The following is a 19,916-nucleotide window of genomic DNA, read 5'->3' as shown; positions in this document are numbered from 1 at the left end:
GCGGGACTGCGGCTCCCATCGTCCGCAGCCGGGCTGGCCGTGGAGTTCGACCTACCCGCGGGGAGGGGGGATGGAGCGAGGGGGCAGAGCCCCCTCCCAAAGGGATTCTGCGGGGGGGGGGTGGAGAGAGAGGAGGGGGCTGTTTTGGGTGTGCAACCTGATCCTTCCTTCCTTCCCTCTCTTTCTTTTCCTCCTTCCCTTCCTTCGTTTCTAGCCTGACCAGATAATCGGATCCTGACAGATCAAGCCCAACCTAAAAAACAGAATAGTTGCAAAGAGAGAAGCAACTCTGAGCGTAGGAAGAATGCTTTCCTCCTGTCTTTCGCAAACCATCCAAAGGGCCGCTGGGATTTGAAGGGAAGAAAGCAGAATGGGAAAAGAAAGAGAAAGAGAGAGGACGCACGGGCACCGCAACCCCGCAACCCGAGAGAGAATGGAAGGCGATGGCGGTGAAGACTAGAAGACCTCTTGAGGTCCCCTCCAGACAGAGCATTCTATTCTGGCGCAAATTGGGCAAAAGCTTGTAAAAACTGGCAGCGTCACGACCTTTCAGAGAGGGGGAAAAGGTTCGTCTGGGTTTAAAATACAAGCTCTTTTGTTATCCCAGCTGGGTAAAAGCAAATTTACACAAGAGGCTTTGCTGTGAATCTCCACCTTCCATTTTCTACAAAGGTTAATCTTGTTGAAGAGACCTGAAGATCGTCAGCCCTGGGGGAGGGGGCAGGGACCCCTCCCCGTTTTTAAAGCTCTCTGCTCCGGCCAGCAGGTTTCTCCCCAAAATGTTGGTCTTGAAACCCTCAGAGGCCCAGGGAGATGTGATCAGAAGGGCTTTGCGATGGGTGCAGTCCTTGACTTAGAGAAAACCATCTCTGATCCAGACGTTTAAAGGCACCAAACCTTTATTTGTGACCATCACTGAATAAATTAGGCAAACATATACCTCTGCACGACACATACACCGAAGAAGACGGGGGGGGGGGGAGAAGAGAGACGGGGGGGGGGGCTTCCGAACGTGAAGGGAGGGCTGAAGTTCATGGGCTGTGAAAAAGCCTGTGTGTTTTCTTGGGGTGGTAAAGATGGATCCTCCCCAAGCTGAAGATGCCTATCTTAAGGTTGTTAATAAAACAACCCGTCTCTTGATGTGTGCCCCCTCCCCATCGCGCCCCCCCCTAGGCTGCCTAAAAAGCCCACCCGGCTCGCTAGGACGGTGGCGGTGAAGATGGAATGGATCTTGGCTGGGAAGGAGAGGGCGGAGGCCCTCCTGGATGTTGTCACAGCCCCCCCCTTTCCAGCTGGGTGTGGGGACTGAAGGGGTCTTTGGCCCAAATATCACTGTTGGGTGAGGGGCTGCATCTGTGCTTGACGCTTCGCTTTTGTTTGCAAGTAGCGACTTTTCCCTTCTTCGAAACGTCGCCTTTCGTCCTCGGTTTCCAACTGCAGGGGGAGAGAAAGCGGGGGGGGGGGGGGAGAGAAAGAGTTTGGCTTCCTGCACTGGGCAGGGGGTTGGGCTAGATGACCTCAAGGGTACACACACACACACACACACACACACACACACACAGCAGCAAAGAATCATACTTCACCCATTCCTGGCCTTAAACGATCAGGGTGAATCGGACTGCAGGGTCCAAGTACTTAATTCAGCTCTAGAAATCGTTGGGCTTTCCCCCCCCCCCCCGGCACTCGGCACCCCAGGAGCCCCTTGCCAGCTGCGTGTGGGCACCCGCCGGCTGCTGATCAGCACTTAGCAGCTCATTAACGGGGTGGGGAGCCCAGCTGAAGGTCAGGAGGGGGGGCTCCGGGTGGAGGGGGAGCATTCTAGCAAAAGCCCCCATTATCTCTGGCAGGGGAGGCTGGCCGAGAGCCCCACCCCCACCCCGCGGCTCTTGGAAGTCCCATTTGGGAAGCTGGGAGCTGGGGGGGGCTGCCCCCCCCAGGATGGAGAGGGGTAGGGAAAAGGTTTGTTTGGCGGGGTGGGGAACAACTTTTGGGGCGGGTGAATGGGGCTCAGAGGGCCAGCGGAAGTGGGGAAGGAAAAGAGGGAGGGGGAGAGATGAGAGAAAAAGCGATGGATGAATGGGAAGGAAGGAAGGAAGGAAGGAAGGAAGGAAGGAAGGAAGGAAGGAAGGAAGGAACATCACAGGCAAGAAAGAACAGAGAAATTTTGGGGAGATTTAAAAGCCGGAGATCAAGGGTGGCTTAAAAGACACAAACACACACGCTCAGCCCCAGATCCCAGATCCCTTCCGTGCAACCACGGAGGAGGATCACGGAAGTGTCCGTGTGTGTGTGGGGGGGGTGGGGTGGAGACCTAGAGACATAATGTATAAGTCGAGGAACAGCGCTTCGCCCCCTCCTGGGTTGTTGGTTTTTATCTTGGCAAGCTGCGATCGCTAAAAATAGATGGGAAGCCAAACCAACAATAGCAGGTGGGGGGGGGCAAGGGGGAGGCAGGGAAGAGAGATGGAGGCTGATGGGGGGAAAAAAGAGGAAATTCAAAATTCACCCGCTTTGCAATAATTGGCTGCAGGACCCCAAAGAAACCAAGGTATAAAATATAAAATATTTGGGTTATTTGCTTGTGGGTGTGCGCGCCCATGTGCCCATGTACACACACACACACACACACACACACAGGGAAAACAAGCCGCCTCCGGGGGTCCTGCAGCCCCCCCCCCAGTTTTAATGAAACAAGCTCTGGAAACCGAGCTTGGAACGTGGACGGCCTCAGAGATGTTGTGTGGGCTTTGAAACAATTCTCCGTTTGACCGACCCACAAAAATCGACTCACCACCAGCTGCGGGACGGGCAAAGGTCTCCCCTCCTTGCTGAGGGACACGTAGGTGAAGAAGGCACTGACCGCCCGGTATGGCTCCTGGGGTTCCCCCACGAAGCGGTCGGCGTCCACAAAGACCTCAATCTCCATGGACTTGTTGCTGGTGAAGGTCATGCGGCCAGAAATGGTGAGGACGCTCCCTGCGGGATGGAGAGGACATTTGTGAACGAGGGTCTCCTGGGGACAAGGACGGTCTTCGCGAAGGACAACAGAGTTTGGACTTGGCGGGGGATCGGTTTGAGGACAGCTGGTAGCAACTCCAAGGGGCTACACTGAAGGACGAGGGCCATAACAAAGTCACTTTTGTGAAGGGCCCGGTCTTCTGGAAGAGGAACCAAGGTCAGGTGCCAAACTATTCTTGGAGATTTCTCTGGCTGCCGGTCAAAAACCTCGTTTTGTCCGAGAACAAGGACAGGAGGGGATGCAAGGGCGCCTCTTGTTTGCAGAAGGATTATGCAGAGGTTGGAGAAGGTGCTGAAGAGAAGCTGAAAGATGAGAAGGGACTTGAGGAACGTGATTTGTCCTCAAAGTATCTTGAGATGTTCCTCAAGGAACTTGACATATCCTCAGAGGAACTTGAGACACTCAGTCTGAACAAAGGCCCAATGGGGAATTCTTGATGGTTGAGAGGGGAAGATTCAACCTGGGGACGTTCTGGGCTCTCCATCTCTGGAGGTTTTGGAAGAAGCTGAACAAGACCTCTCGAAGAGGGTCGAATAGGCTCTCCTGCATCCTGCAGTGGGGTGGACCAGATGGCCCTTGTGTTCCCTTCCGCTGTATTTTTGCAGGGGACGAAGAACCGGGAACCCAACTAGAATCTACTGGAAGCTGAAGGAGATGGCAGGAGAGGACAGGAAGACCAAGAGATTTCCCCCAGGCCTCCCGGGTGGAATTGCAAACCCCAAATTTAAGGAGAGAAATGGGGATTTACGGAGACTCCTGTTATCTTTCCTTTTAAGCCTTTCAAGCCACTTTGGAATCTCAAGATGAAGAGCTTTCCTCTTTCCTGAGATCTGGAGAAAGGCAAAATCCGAGCACTCCGGTCCTCCTACCGCGAAGACGGAGGATTCGACACCCGATGCCAGAGAGTCCCACCTGGGGAGATCTAACCTAAATTAAGACTCAAATGTTAGGCGGGGTGCTGGTGCTGGTGGTGGTGTTTCGCACCCAATGCCGCAAGCTTCCCCAAAACGCTTCAGGCCAAGGTGGGCTCGAAGAGAGCATAACGTACCAGCAAAGGCAGGGAAAGATGACGGGGGTCCTCGGCTTACGACCAGCTCTCCCTTCCCCTCATCCTGGCCTGGTCAGATGCCTGCTTAGATTTCCCTCAATGAGGCAAGGTCGCTCCCCACACAGTCTCCTTCTGACCCCCAATTGGTGGGGGGGGGTCTTTCACCGAAGCTAGAAACCCCTCAGGTTCCATTTTTAACCGAGACAGGAGGCCACAAGGAAAGACCGCTATGGGCGCCGGGTGACCCGGTTGGTGGGCTTGCCCAGGAGCTAGAGCAGAGCACTTGAGCTGAACCTACGACACTAGTCCTCTGGGTTTCATCTGCTTCCCAGCATCTCTGCATCCTGGAAGAGAATCGCTGAAGCTGGGAGAGGAAGCCAACCAAGCATCACTAATGAACAGCAGACGGTGGCTTCGAGCCAAACTCATCTGGGACGCGTTCTGATAGCCGTTGAGTTTCACATTCTTGGAATACAGAATAATGGAGTCGGAGGGCTCGTAAAGTCAGGCAAAACTCACTTAACTGCCTCACCTAGCCACATAAATTTTGGGCTCAATTTTGGGTCGTTAAGTCGAGGACTACCTGTAGATCTAGGGGAAAAAAATTCAGCCAAAAGCATTTCGGAGAGAGCCTCTGATGACTCCCAAGTTACCCAAATAAAGCAGCCAGCTTGAAAACAAAAATAGACTATAATAAACTCAACATTTGCCTAAGAAAATAGTCAAGAGAAGCTTCCCAAAATCAAATTTAGGTTTTTCCCAGGGAGAGGGCATTTCTCTTGAGATTAACAAGCCAGGGCCCACGTTCTCATCCAGGAAGTTCTTAAAATGCTAATTTGATCCACTTGAAACTGGAGGGTTTTAGGAGACGTTGGTGTGACAATCAAATCGACCCAACGGGCACCTTGTGCTTCACTCAACGTGGAACAAAATGTTCCTCCACGGAGAACGGAGATTTGCGCATAAATGCCACCTTGCGTTAAAAGAAACATTGCCAGCACCTTGCCTAATATTGGCCAGGTTGCAAGAAAGAAGGAAGTCGACACAGAGAAGCACACACCTTCTGAAATAGTCTTCCAGGTTGAGCAAAGTTTGACGGTGGACACCAAGTGAATCAGCACCCTGGACAGCTCTCTGCAGGCCCGGTTTGAACAGCCAGGACCAGAGAGAAAATCCAAAGGGATTTAAGAGATTAACATGGTTGGAAATGACCTTGGAGGTCATCTACTCTAATCCCCTTACGACCACAATTGAAAAATGAGTTTTTCCTCATTTTGTGACCTTCCTTGCCACAGTTAAGTGAATCACCGCAGTTGTTAAAATTAGTCACACGGTTGTTAAGCCAAGTTGGCTTCCCCAATGACTCGACTTGTCAGAAGGTCATAAAAGGGGATCACATGACCCCGGGACACTGCAACCATCATAAACATGAACCAGTTGCCAAGCACCTGAATTTCGATCACGTGACCATGTCTCTTTTTTCGGTGCTGTTGTTGCAATTTTGAGCAGTCACTAAACGAATGGTTGTAAATCAAGCATGACTTGTACTAAACCAGGTGACAGGTCTTACTGACCACAAGGGTATGGGGCCCACCGCTTACCTTTTTTGATCTTCTCGTGGAAGTTGATGGCGTCCACAGAAGCCGTGACGATGTTGGTCTTGCAGTGGCGAGCGGCTACAATACCCGCTACCTCGTCCATGAGCTTCATGGTCACGCCTGGAGAGGAGGAGAGGAGACGGGATTAACGGAGGCCTGTGGAAGAAGTCCCTGGGCCAGCAAGCCCCAGCTGGGAAGGAGAATTAGGTGGTCCTCCATGTATGAAAACAGAGAACGTAGAATCACAGGGCTGGAAGGGACCTTGGAGGTCTTCTAGTCCAACCCCCTGGGCCAATCTCCAGAAGACGGTGAGTTCTAGTCTTGTTTTAGGCATGAAATCCATCTGGGTGACTTTGGGCCAGTCACCAGGAGACGGTGAGTTCTAGTCCTGCGTTTTAGGCATGAAAGCCGGCTGGATGGCTTTTAGCCAATCCCTCTCTCTCTCTGCCCACCTCATAGGGTTGTTGTGTGGGGAAAACAGGAGGAGGAAGGAGCGTCAGGCTGGCTTTACTGCCCCAAGTTACGCATCAAAATAACGAAGGCACGATATGAACAAGCAAATAAATCTGCAAGTCTCTGAAGAATTAATGCTTGCATTGCCTGGTCTCCCCACAGCTGCCGGAGGACGGACAGAGCGAGGAAACTGAGTCAACCACAGCTCGTTTTTTTCTGAAATTAGGTTGCAGAAATACCCCGAAGATGCCTCTCCGGGGTGTTGCTGTTCCTACAAATGAAGTTTGAAGGGAGGTGGATGAAAAAATAAATAAATGTAAAGCTTGCCGAAGAGCTGCAGGCCTTGCAGAAGACAATTAATTAAACCTCGTTGCTTCCTGCGAATTGCAGATCTCAAACCCTTCACCCAGCTCCAAGCGAGCGAGGCTACTCCCGACTAATAAGAAGCAAAACGCTGGCTAAAAATAGCACAGCTCACACACACACACACACACACACACACACACACACACACTCACTCGCAACCAACCGGCAAGGCTTTTGTCATCGCTGGGGCCTTGTCTTAATAAAGCAGCGGGACCTAAACAAAGAACAACGATAAAAAATGAAAGAAAAACCCCTGACGTCTTCCTAACACAACAAATGGGATCCCAGGGGGGTCTTTGTGTGTGTGTTTGTGGGTCCTGTGCTCCACAGCTACCGTGCTAACCCCGTTCTTGCCACGAAAAAAATTCAGAATTAATTCCATTTAGGTGATGCCCCGCGTGACGCTTTCTACGTGGGTCTGTGAAGCCGAGGGACCAGAAAGATAATTTCGGTTAAATTGCATTTATTAAGGACAACCAGGGTTGGGTCAAGTGTCAGGCAGGTGGGCGGGATGGGGAAAGCAAGCCAAGGAGGGATTTCAGCAAGCGTGCAAGCGCTGGTGTGTGTGTGTGCGTGTCAATCCAGACTTGTGCGAATGACCTTGACCGAGATAGGTTGGATCCATTATTCAAAGCAAGAGAAAGCAGGGCTTAAGCAAGGAAGGGTGTGGAAGTGGTTCGGATAGACACTTTGAGTATATATTGATTTACATTCAAATGCTTGGCAACTGACTCACATTTATGGTGGTCGCGGAGTCGCGTGATCCCCTTTTGCAACCTTTGGACAAGCAAAGTCAACGGGGAAGCTACATTCACTTCACCAATGCGTGATTAGCTTAAAAACTGCAGGGATTCCTCTCCCAACTGTGAGAAGGAAGTTGATCAAATGGGGCTAAACTCACTTAACAAGCATCTTGCTTAGCCACGGAAATTTTGGCCTCAGCTGCAGCTGTTAAGTCGAGGACTGCCTGTATTGCTAGCCATGGGATCCATAAAACTAGGTGGGGTGGATCCCTTTTGATTTTCGGAAGGCTCACTGGTGTGTGATCCTCTCCCTCCCTCTGAAAATCAATTTATTCCTGACTCGCAGTGAACACATTGCTCGTGGTGCCCAGAGACAAATTAAACCACATTTAACCTTGGTTTGTCCAGTGGGACTTCCGAAGCCCAGCATCTCTCTCTCTCTGTGCGAGATAATTAATTAATTAATCAAGGAGTTGACGACAGACGCTTAGCAGCCACAGCAGCGGGATCGGACGGAGTGGGAGAGCTGGGCTGGGTAGGAAATGAAGGATTATTTGGGGGACCTTAGAACTCAGAACTGCTTGCCAAAGGATAGAAATCGGGAACAACACACAGAACAGCCAGCCAGGCGTGGATGAACCGGAGCAAAGAGAGATCTGGACGACCAACCTCTAAATCCGGAATTTGGAAAGCAGGCCTTTGGGCGCTTTCACAAAATGGCTGCTAGGAGAGGCCTCTGAGCAGGAGTGTTGCAGATTAGAGTGGTTTTGCTTATGTCTATCTATCTATCTATCTATCTATCTATCTATCTATCTATCTATCTATCTATCTATCTATCTATCTATCTATCTATCTATCATCTAAGATACACATTAGAGTCAAAAGATAGGAGTCTAGCTTAACATCCAACTTGTCACTCCTCTCCCTCCCAAGAACGGGAGGAGGCCTCAAAACCTTTAGAGGGACCCCTGTCACCCACCCACCCACCCACCCCCAATGCCTTTCAATTCAACAGGTGCTGCAGCATTTTTGCGGTAAGGGGGGGAAAACCTATTTAATTTCACTGACTCGCTCTAAGTTCAAAATGTCCTCCCCCAAAAAAAACCTCCACCACGTCCTCCCCAAGGAATATTTTAATTACAGGGGTCTAAATTCCCCCAGCTTTCTCGACCGTGAAAAGTTCCTATAGCAACCACTCCCACGTTTGAGGCTCATCCAGTCTAGGGGAAAGTAATATATATATATATATATATATATATATATATATATATATATATATATATATATATATATATATATATATATATATATATATATATATGTATATATATATATATGTATATATATATATATGTATATATATATATATGTATATATATATATATGTATATATATATATATATATATATATATATATATATATATATATATATATATATATATATTCTTTTTCTCCAATTAAAGGGCTTGTCCTCAGTTTACCCAGAGGGTCTTCAGAAATGCTGGGGTTGAGAACCCCCCACCCCCTCGTGGGTCAGAACTGGAAGCAAAGCTTGCCCCCCACCCCCCCTTCAAGCTCGGAAGTGGCAAGGGCTGGGCTGACATTTAATGGCAAGGTTGAACTAGTCACAAGCTGCTTTCGCTCATCACAGTTGTCGCAAGAGAGCTAAACACATCTGGTTGTGTGTAAATGCCGTCTTATGTTCCCAAATGGAAAAATTGGATTATTTTCTCTTTTTTTGATTCTGCCTCTACTTTGGTCTTTATTCAGTTTTTGGAATTAGAGAGTGATCCTAGCATATGCAATTAATCTGCAACTAGTCCTCAATTTACAACCGCAACGGAGCCCAAAATTTTCGTGGCTAAGCGAGACAACTGTTAAGTGCATTTTGCTTCAGGCTGCGACCTTTCTGGCCACAGTTGTTCAGCAAATCAGTCATTAAGTTAGGCACACAGTCGTAAAGTCAATCCGGCTTCCTTTGCTTGTCTGGAGGTTGCAAAAAAGGGGATCACGTGACCACCACCACCCCGGGACTCCGCGACTGTCATAAATAGGAGTCAGTGGCCAAGCGTTTGAATTTGGATCGCCTGACCATGGGGGATGCTGCGACGGTTGTAAGTCTGAAACACGGTCCTAAGTCATTTTTTTCAGTCCCCTTGCAACTCTGAACGGTCACTAAATTTATTTATTTTATTTATTTAGATTTATTTATTAAATTAAATTAAATTAACTGTTGTAAGTCGAGGACGGCCTATGACTAAATGGTCTCCTGGAGAGGTGTGTGTTCCATTGCCGGTGGTTTCAAAAATAGACCGGACGGCCACGTGACCGGGATGATATAAGGACTCCTTCCCTGAGCAGGGGGGGATTGGACTAGATGACCTCTAGGGACCCTTCCAGACTACGGCTCTAGGTTCTCGATGGGTGATCTCTAACCCAGCTTGCCCATAAACGAAATAAATCTGTTTTGTTTTCAAGGAAAAACTGTGGACGACCATCCGCCCCGGATGGCATAAGGCCCCGTGCCTTGAGGAAGAGGGCCGGACCTTCCAAGCGCCACGTTCACATCCGAGTCTCTTTCTGGGCCTTCCTCGCTCAGGAGGAAATGAAGAGCACGACAACTGGTGGAGCTCACGGCTTCTTTCCACACTTCTATCTTCAGCCTTGTGACTTCCGCTCACTTGTAAAAATAGAAAGCAAAGCACGATAGGGACGGACGCTACCTCCCTTGCCGGGGCGTATTACTGTAAATTCTGGGATGTTTTTTATCATCTGCACAATGTGGAAGATTTGGTCGCCCAAGAGGTCCACGCTCCAAGACCGAGGAGCATCTGGCGTGAAGGAATAAGGCGATCCTTCTTTTGAAAGTGGACCTCGAGAGGTTGAAGACGCAACGCCAGGTGGGGAAGAGTAATTTGAGCTTTGGGTAGGGGTGGAAAAGTGGGACCCTTCAGAAGAAGCCAGAGGAAGCCAACGGGAGAGGTTCTAAGCTAGGACTTACCTCCATGCACAAATCCATGCATGGTGCAATCGGATGGTCCCACCAGATGGATGAGACTCGACTGGCTGTATCCAACGGTGTAGGGCTCTGGAAAGAGAAGCGAGCAGTTGAGAGGCAAGTGAGGATGGAACCCAAGGACCCAATTCTACCCTTTGGAGTCTACAAAAGGGTCCTAGAAGTGGAAGAACGGAAGGAGAACCAGGCTGGGCAAAACTCATGAAGGGATGGAAGGCCTTCAGAACTGCTCCTTAGACTACTTGACAAGGGACGTTCCACCTCCTGCTCAGTGCCTCCTCTCCCTTCCCCGCTACTTGAGGGAGGAAGAAGGACAATGACTTAATGGCCACGATCTTCTCTAAATTTGCTTTTTGACCCCCATGTTGGCTTAACGCCCACCCTGAAAATGGTGCTAAAATTGGATGTGTCATGTGGGTGATTCGATTTACGACCGTTACGACTTCTAACCATGATAGTCAGACTTCCTCATGGTCACGTCAAGGAATTCCTCAACATGGCTGCCCTCCTACTTTGCAATTCTGCCCTTTTTGAACCAGGAGGAACTCCTTAATTCCAAATATTAATAATGTATTGAGCAATAAATAAAATACATTGATATTCCACCCGCAGGAAAAAATTACAGGAATTCACTTTTGTTATTAAGATATTTAAAGCACTTTGTGCTTAAGCAAGATCCTTCAGTCAGGGTAGAAAGCTAGTTAAGCAGTTCCCCTGGTATTAAGCCAGACGCAGAACTGTCGGCTCTTACGAGCCATAATTCACAGACCTTAACTAAATTAGTTCATCTAAACAGCCTTACCTTTACTTTGCCTGTCTGGAAAGCAATGAAAAGAAACAGAGACAGGCAGATAAGCAGAGTGCAATTTAATGTAGAAATAATCAGCTACAAGAGGAGAGCAAGGACAGATTGGGGAGTCCTATTTAAACCCCATTTTTTTCACCAGCCATCTTGAGCAGCGAGTTGCACTAGAAGACCTCCAAGGTCCCTTCAACTCTGTTATCTTATTTCTGTGTTTGTTCACAGCCCCCAAGCTACTAAGTGAACTCAACTCACTTCAACCAACTCAACCCAACCCAACCTCATCACACCCTAAGCTATTAAATCATCTCAACTCAACCAACCCAATCACAGCCCAGACTAAGTCAATTCAACACACTTCAACCCAACCCTACCCAACTCAACCCCGTCAAATCCCAAGCTATTAAATCAACTCAACCCAACCAACCCAATCACAGCTAAACTAAGTCAACTCAACTAAACTCACTTCAACCCAACCCAACCAAACCCACCCTCATCACATCCCAAGCTATTAAATCAACTCAACACAAAACAACACGATCACAGTCCAAACTACTATTTCAACTCAACTCAACTCAACTCAACCCAGCCCAATCATATCGAAGGCTACTATGTCAACTCAACCCAACCCAACCCAACCCAATCACAAAAATACAAATCTCCCCCAAAACACACATATGTTGGGAATGCAAGAGATAAATAAACGTGTAGGCATCCATGCCACCCAGGTGCCACCGTACCTGGATTGATCACAGGCACAATGACATCACCGTTCCTCTCTTTGATTTCCTGACGTGCCAGCTTCTGTTCCTCGTAACGTCGTCTCCCTTCTTCCTCCTGGTCCTTCCGTGCAAACTAGTAGGGAAGTTGAGATATTCGTTCAGTGAATTTTGCCCCATCGTACGACCTTTCTTGCCACAGTTCCTAAGTGAATCACTGTAGTTGTTAAGTTAGTAACGTGGTTGTTAAGTGAATCTGGCTTCCTATTGTCTTTGCCTGTCAGGTCGCAAAAGGGGATCACACAGTCTGGCCTTGTGCCGTTACACAGCAACAATGGGAGATGGAGGCTGGCAAGTGAATAGTCCATAATGAAATTGAAAAAGTGCCCACAGGGTCCAAAAGGACTAAACGAGGCCTTTGAGAATTAAATTCCTTCCCCCACGCCACCTTTAAGTAGGTATCAAATATTCTTCTCTTTCAAGACTCACCTGGATGGGAGGCACTTCCAAAACCTTGTTCACATTATGGAGAGAAAGAGGGACGTACCACAAAGTGGCCTTGTTGGTCACTCTCTTTGCACCTAGGGAGAAAGAAGGAATTTGTAAATGAGCACATCCCGAGAAATTCACGATGGCCTGGCTTCTTTGGCTCTGCTTTAAGAAATTAATATATTAATGCATATTATTTTGTATTAATCCAGGATGCTTAATTCAATCAGTGTGAAGACTAGGCTATGTCAATTCAATTCAACTCAACTAAATTCAACCCAACCCAACTCAACTCAACCCAACCACAGCCCAGGTTACTAAGTCAACTCAACTCAACCCAACCCAACTCAAGGGTGGAACACAATAGAATACACAGCACACATCACACCTGTGGCGCTGGCTGCCTTCCCCAGGAGCCGCCAGTGTTTACCTGTGAGGATGTTTTCCGCTTCGACCTGCACCTGAACTTCCACCGAGTGCTTGGAGGTGTAAGTGATCTCGGTGCTGACGTGGGCCACTTCGCCGATGCACATCGGGGACAGGAAGTCCGTGCGCTCCACGCGGGCCAGGGCGGCCACGCAGGGCTCCTGGGGGGTGGGGGTTGAGAGTTGTAAATGGGGTCACTCAAGGAACCAAGCTGACTTTATGGCCTCTTTTTGCGGAGGATATTAAGCGAATGCTGAAGTCGTAAAGTGGCACGGTCATTAAACGAACACCACGGTCATTAAGGACCCTGCAAATGTGTCTAAAGGCAGCCTGAATGGCCGTTACGTCAAGGGCCACCTGTAGCTGCTTCCAAACGGGACGCAAAAGAACGTGAAGATAGCCTTGAGGAAAAATATATGGCAACGTTAGGAAGACCCGAACTCAGACCTGGGAAGGGGGCAGAGAAACCATCCAGCTGTTTTAAAAGGAAATGCAGTTGTTGCTTTTTATCTCCTCACCCCCTTCAAATAATCCTACAGCGCCACCTGCTGGGCGGTCTTTTTATTTATTTTAGTTTCATTTTTAGGCAGTTTCTTTCTTTCTTTCTTTCTTTGACTTGAGAGCTGAAATTCCTAAGACCACAGTGGCAAAAGGCAGATAGTTTTTTTTTAACTTAGGCTGCAAAAAAGGGAGCTCTTTAAATAGCAAATCAGTGTTCCAAAAGTGGTTGTGTGAATAGACACCACATACCCCAGACTGTGAGTTGCAGTGGCGGGTGCTGATGATGGCTCCGGCCTCCTCGATCATTTTTAATATGGTCCCTCCGTGCACATTGCCGGCGATGTTAGCGTCGTCGGGGCGCATAATCCTAGAGAGAAAAACAGAAGAGCTGAACGACAGGCAGGGCCTCGACGTACGACGGAAAGGAGGGGTTTAAGGGCCGTTCCTGGCGCTTACAATCATGGCAGTCATTTTGCCCACTTGTCGTTTGAGCCCTTGGCAACCACTATAAGTCTGTGCTGGTCTACGACCGCCACAAATTGAATCGACGGAATTTTACTTTTAAAACTCGGGAGAAAGATTTCGACAGGAGAAAAAGAGAGAAAAATTGGAATAAAATAGGCCCACCACTGTATTAGGACTGCCTTTGTCCTTTATTTTGGTCTGTAAATATATTCCAATTGATGGATTTCTTTGCTGAGTAATACCTAGTCTTCTGCTCTCAGCCCCCTGGCAGATGGGTGGGATTTTGATTCCCAGAATTCCCAAGGGGAGGGGAGGGAAGGTTGATTGAGGGACAGAGAGGGAGGGAGGGAGGAAAGGAGGAGGAGGGAGGGTGGACGAAAGGGATAGAGAAGGAGAGAAAAGAGGGATGGATGGATGGATGGATGGGCTAGAGAAGGGAGGAAGATGGCTGGCTTGCTGGGGAATCCTGGGAGTTGAAGTCCACCCACCTTCCACTGGCCAGGATTGAGAAACCCAGCTTAGCTTTGCCAAAAAATATTTTTCAACATAATAAGCCAGAGAAGTTGTTTCCAGCTTGGGTAGCTTCACTGATCTGATTTTAATATCTGTGGCTCAGACTTAATCTGCAAACTGTGTGGATTAAAACAGCTTTACCGCTTGTTGGTCAGGAGACAAATGCAACATTTGTCAAGGTGTTCATGTACCGTTCTCACAATATAAATGGGGGGAAAAATCTACTTTTTATTTTGCTTCTCGAGGGAGGTAAGAAATAACCAAAATATGAATACAGTAATTTTAAAACAAAAGCCTAAGAACATTCAGGTACACAGTACTAACCGAGTTTAAACTTAACTGTCGGGACTTCAGTTAACCTACTTCAGCAGAGAATCAGATCTTATTCTTATATTCTCAATAGGGAGTTGGGTAGACAAGTTGATACACTGCATACACACAACTTGATTCACACCACCGATTTCCGGCGCACAGCAGCTCAGAGGTCGCGAGAAGACCGAGACAAGGACACATCTCACAACAAAGCCACAACTTCAAAAGCACCACCCCCAAACTGCATTTGAACAACCTGCTGACCCACAAAAGGCTTTACCTCCAGAACGGAGCATCGTGAATCACAAATAAGGCTTGCAATTCTCAAAGGCAAGTTGTTTTTTTTAATGCGCTGCCCACGAGCCGGTGAGTCACCACAAGAAATGTCGGCAAAATAAAAGAGCAGCCGGGGTCTTTTGGGATAAATCTCAGGCTGGAGAGTAAGCCGATTAATATCCCTGCAGGGAGAAGGCAAGCTCGTGGGTGCTGTAATTATTCTCATCTGCCTCCTGCTAATGAGGCACCGAGGGAGGCTTCATCCCCGCAGCCATGCACCCAGCGTGGAAAGATGGATGCGGCTGTCCGCATGGGGGATCCTCCTTCTCCTAAGGGTGACCTTGCAGGCCCGGGGAAACCCAGCCTTAAATCCTGATTAAATCATTGTTAAAAGCCAGCTTTTGTTGGAGAAGGCAGAGGAGGGAGTGGAGAAGGGCGTGCCATGCACTGAACAGTGAGCATTGCCTGGCTGCCAAGCCCTTCAGAGCAAGGATTTATGTAGCGGCAACCGGCACAAATCACCAGCTGCTGGTGTCGTAAAACCACAAAGGCTGTTGAATTTCCTTAATTTGCCCAAGCCCTGCAAAGGAATTAATGTTGTTTGATGGAGTCACGCCTTGCCCGTTCGATCCCAAGGATCAAAGTACATGATTCAGGATGAAAAATAGTGCAAAGGAGACAGAATTGCATGCAAGGTTTTTAAAAAGCAAGCAGCCTTGCCCAGTTGTCTGAGAAACAAAAGAAAGAAAGAAAGAAAGAAAGAAAGAAAGAAAGAAAGAAAGAAAGAAAGAAAGAAAGAAAGAAAGAAATTGAGCAGAGGATCAATTTTTTGAAAAGGAAAATAGAACTGTAGGCCTGGAAGGGACCTCAGAGGTCTTCTAGTCCAACCCCCTGCCCAAGACAGGAGACCTTATTGCATCCTGAATGGATGTGGCAGGCCAGGAGAAGCTTTTAGAAGTCTGTCCAGCTGATAAAATCCCAGTTTTATAAAAACAAATGAGAATAAAATGGCATTTGGTGTCACACTGAGGTAGAATTGAAATAATAAAATGAAATAATAAAATATACGAAATTAAGTAAAAAAAAAGAAATGAAACAAAATGAAAGGCCTGGGTGCGATTCAGCCTGCTTTCCGCCACCCGCTTTGCAGATTTATAGATCAAAAGCAGCCAGCTGAATTTGTCCAAGGATCAAATCCACGGTGATCTCTAGGATTAACCTGGTTTTCACATCTTGGATCCCCCAGCTGGGTAGGAGGAAGGGAAGGCCGGTCTGCAAAGAGCCCTCCTTACCGAGACATGGAGAGGGAACAAAATGAAAACGCCTTTGCCTCTTACCTAAAATTTATATAGAGTCTGTTTTTAGGTTTTAATATCTTACTGGTACATAGTCCAGGGTCCCTCCGGGAGGGAAATTGGCAGTTTCTAAATCAGATAAATAAATAAGTCAATGAAATATTCCCCTTCAGCCTGAATTGATGAAACTGTCAGGATCCTGCTGCCTGCGCAAGAAGAGATCTGAGTCTTTATTATTATTATTATATTGTGATTTTATTATGGTTTTATCTTAAATTTAAAATTTTACGTATTGTCCACGTATCATTATATCTCTATATTCTTATCTATCATTTATCTATCCATTCTCTCTCTCTCCTATCTATTCTCTCATCTATCTATCCTGATTTATATATCTATATCTATATCTATATCTATATATATCCTTTTAGCTTATATAGATACAACTAAGTAATATACATAAGCAAAATAAAAATCTAAAAAAACGTTTTATATGGTTTTAGTTCTTGAAAAGCCCTCCCCCCTTGGGATTAATCAATTGATCACACAGCACTCTGCCCATGCCCAGAGACACCCTCTCCCAACCACGCTCTCCCAGATGCCCTCAGGGCCCCAGTCCAGTCCAGTTAGGGAGGCCCGGCCTTCTGCACATGCCCAGAGGCTAGATCATGATGCCCAAAGGGAGGCGGCACCTGCTAATCTGGATGGCGGCTGGCGCAGGGGCGGTTTCGCCCGCCTCGAGGGCCCGGGACGGCTGCATGAGGAGGAGGAGGAGGAGGAGGAGGAAGGCGGCGGCGGCGGCGGCGGGAGTCCAACCGATGCGGAGAGACCGACCGGTCGGCCGGCGACCTGACAGGAGGGCGGGCTAAGATGGCGGGGCGGGGCTTCCCGCCTAAGTCCCGCCCTCCGCGCCGACCCCCTCCCCATTGGTCGACCGAAGGGGAACGTTCTGACCATGTGACATCAACAGCTCCGACGCTACGTCACTTTCAAGCCCCGAGTGGCGAGGGCAGAGCGGCCCAGGCGGCGACCATCGAGAGGCGACGGAGGGCTAGAGCGGCCCACCCAGTCCCTGGGGAGATTTTTTTGCAGGGGGTTGAAAAGCAACAATAGCGGATTGCGCTTTCCAAGGAATGGGACCCCCCCCTATGATCGGCCCCCTCCCCGCACATGCACATCGCAGTTTAGGATCTGCTTCTTTAAGGATTCTCACAATGGGAAGTTGGGGGCCGGACTAGATGACCTCGGAGGTGAACTTCAAGTGTTCCAGTCTAGGCTTTTCCGCTCCTTGGGGGATTCCTGCACTGGGCAGTGGGTTGAGCTGGATGATCTTACAGGCCCTTTCCATCCCTAGGTCGCCGCGGTCTCCTTTTTAAAGCGCTTTCTGGGTTCCCACCAGAAACAAAACTACAACTCCCGGCAGGTCCTTCGCCTTCTCTCCCTCCACCCATCCGATCTCAGCGCGGCCGATCGATGCTCTCGGCGCTCGGCAGGCTGGAAGAGTCGGAGCGGAGCCTCTGCGGCTGCTTCCGCCTGGCGCACGCGCGTCGCCTGAGGGCGTGGCCCGCGTAGACGGAAGTGCGGTGGGCGGGCCCCAGGCGGCGCATGCGCTCCCGCCTCCCTGCCTTTCTTCACCCGGTCGTCGCTGCCGCCATGGCGCCCGCGGTGAGTCTCTCCTGCGGCCCGGCCGGGGAAGCGCCCGAGGAGGCCGGCTGCGGGTGCGGGGGGCAGCAGGGGGCCGTCGCAAGGACGAAGCGGCGCCCGGCGGGGCGGGGAACCTGACGGATCTCCCTCCCACTCACGAAGGGGCCTCGGCGCCCCCTCCCGCGCCGAGCCCCGCCCCCGCCCCGCCCCCCGGGAGATGGGGGAGGGGGCCTGCCGAGCACGTGGGCGGCTCTCGGGACGCGGGGGTCGTGGGGACGCGGGCAGGCGGCCGGCTGGCCCGCACGTGGCTTCCCCGGGTCCTTCGGGGCCGCGGAGGGGGGGAGGGGCTTTCCCTAGGGGTCTGTGATGGGTGGGGGGGCTCCCCGGCCGGGGTTCCCCGCCTTGGGGACCCCCTGAGAGGGGAGCCCAGTCACCCCTTTCTCTCCTTCCTTCCTTCTCCTCCTTTCCTTCCTTCCTCCCCTTCCTCCCTCCCTCCCTCCCTCCATCCATCCCATCTAGAGACCCATTCCTCCTTTTTACTGCTCTCGAATTCCTGAACCGATGCCTTTTTCTCTTCCGTTTCTCCTTATCCCTCCGGCAACGTCCGTAGAAGAAACTGGCGACCAAAGGCAGCAAAAAAAAGAAACAAGTCCTGAAGTTCACTTTGGATTGTACCCATCCGGTCGAAGACGGCATCATGGACGCTGCCAACTTTGTAAGTCGCACACGCCACATTAACCCCAATGCCGCTCCTTTGGTGACGGGTGCCTGATTCGAGTTTCGTCTCAGTGGGGGATAGAATACAGGCAGTCCTCGACTTACGACACCGAGAAAGCCCAAACTTTCTTCCCCCAAGCTGGTTAACCCTCCCCCCTCTGATATTTCTCCCCCCCCCAGGAACAATTCTTGCAAGAGCGGATCAAAGTCAACGGCAAAGCCGGCAACCTCGGCGGAGGTGCGGTGACAATTGAGAGGAGTAAAAGTAAGATCACGGTGACCTCCGAGGTCCCGTTTTCCAAGAGGTAAGGGGGGGGGGCACGGCTGTTGACCCCTGCCTTCTGGTTTGGGGACTGAATAAACAAAGCTGGGAGTGTATTTTACAACTGGGTGTTTGGCTCTTCAGGGTTGGGGATAATACTTTTGTGAGTTTTTGCCCCATTTCTGAGCTGTTTTTGCCACTTGTTAAAGGAATCACTGCATCTGTTGGGTTAGTAACATGGTTGTTAAAAGAATGTCTCGGAAAGTCGCAAAAGGGGATCACGTGACCCCGGGACACTGCATCCGTCATAAGTACATGCCAGTTGCCAAGTGCCTGAATTTGGTCACGTGGCCACGGGGATGCTGTGACGGTCAGTGCTGTTCTAACTTTGAACGGTCACTAAACAGAAGTCTGTAAGTTGAGGACAGAATAGTGGAAGCTTGGAACCAACTTCCAGCAGAAGTAGCGGGTCAGTCGCCAGTAACTGAGTTTAAATATAATTTGGTATACAGGTTCATAATTGCACAATTTTTAAAAAAAAAAATTCAAAAGGAAAAAAAATCTCAAAAATAAATTCGAAAGAAAACAAACCTGTCAGAGAAATAAATTCAAAAGAAAACAAAAGACTCAAGAGATAAAACAGAATAAATTCAAAAATAACAACAACAAACCCTCAACGCAAAAAGATAACAAAAAGCTGAGGGAATAAATTCAGACTCAACCTCCAAAGGGCCGATTCGAGGGACTGCTGGCTCTTTCTCCAGCCTCGCTTTTGTTTTCATGCCCCTTCTCTTTTTTTCTCCTCCTAAGATATCTCAAGTACTTGACCAAGAAATATCTGAAGAAGAACAATTTGCGCGACTGGCTGCGTGTTGTTGCCAACACGAAGGAGAGCTACGAGTTGCGGTATTTCCAGATCAACCAGGACGAGGAGGAAGAGGAAGAGGAAGATTAAAACGCCAAGCGGATCTGGAGCGGTTTTGTACATTCGTTTTTCCGAGAATAAAATTGTAGTAGAAATTGTTCTCATTGTCCCACTTTGGGTGTTCTTGAACGCCTCGGCAGGGAGAAGCTGCATGTCCGAATACGTGCCCTTTTCCCCCGCAGGTGCTGCTCTGCTCAGGGGGCTCCCCCTGCTCCTTGCAACTCTACCGGCAGTCCTCGTCTTAACAGCTGCCACTCAGGCTCCCACCCCCCCGCCCAATTTCTCTTGCTAAGCGAGACGGTTGTTACCTTTTTTGCCCCGTTTTG

At 49.3% G+C, this 19,916-nt stretch overlaps 2 protein-coding genes across 2 annotated transcripts; one reads left to right on the top strand and one right to left on the bottom strand.

Moving 5' to 3' along the window:
- Positions 1-208: 208 nt before the first annotated feature.
- On the bottom strand, positions 209-16,969 carry ACOT7 (acyl-CoA thioesterase 7; the record flags this gene model as incomplete). Its single annotated transcript, XM_083375591.1, is given in 10 exon segments — positions 209-1,434; positions 2,792-2,976; positions 5,669-5,785; positions 10,230-10,316; positions 11,787-11,901; positions 12,255-12,346; positions 12,685-12,841; positions 13,431-13,548; positions 16,735-16,814; positions 16,817-16,969. Coding segments are annotated over 10 exon segments (1,209 nt in total). The 3' UTR covers positions 209-1,329.
- A 664-nt stretch (positions 16,970-17,633) lies between these two features.
- On the top strand, positions 17,634-19,690 carry RPL22 (ribosomal protein L22). Its single transcript, XM_083375764.1, has 4 exons — positions 17,634-17,707; positions 18,297-18,401; positions 18,584-18,708; positions 19,476-19,690. Exons 1-4 carry the CDS (start codon positions 17,648-17,650, stop codon positions 19,618-19,620), a joined length of 435 nt encoding a protein of 144 aa, XP_083231890.1. The 5' UTR covers positions 17,634-17,647; the 3' UTR covers positions 19,621-19,690.
- Positions 19,691-19,916: the final 226 nt, after the last annotated feature.

Source organism: Vipera ursinii (genome assembly GCF_947247035.1).
Source record: "Vipera ursinii genome assembly, chromosome: 17".
Lineage (NCBI taxonomy): Eukaryota > Metazoa > Chordata > Lepidosauria > Squamata > Viperidae > Vipera > Vipera ursinii.
The sequence above is the reverse complement of the archived record's forward strand: the minus strand, read 5'-3'. Positions and strand labels throughout refer to the sequence as shown.

Bases quoted from the DNA above. Each gene is read 5' to 3' on its own strand.
- RPL22 (XM_083375764.1), top strand. From the start codon at position 17,648: ATGCGCTCCCGCCTCCCTGCCTTTCTTCACCCGGTCGTCGCTGCCGCC. The intron at 17,708-18,296 runs GTGAGTCTCTCC...CAACGTCCGTAG, and splicing joins CTGCCGCCATGGCGCCCGCG to AAGAAACTGGCGACCAAAGG. The intron at 18,402-18,583 runs GTAAGTCGCACA...TCCCCCCCCCAG, and splicing joins TCATGGACGCTGCCAACTTT to GAACAATTCTTGCAAGAGCG.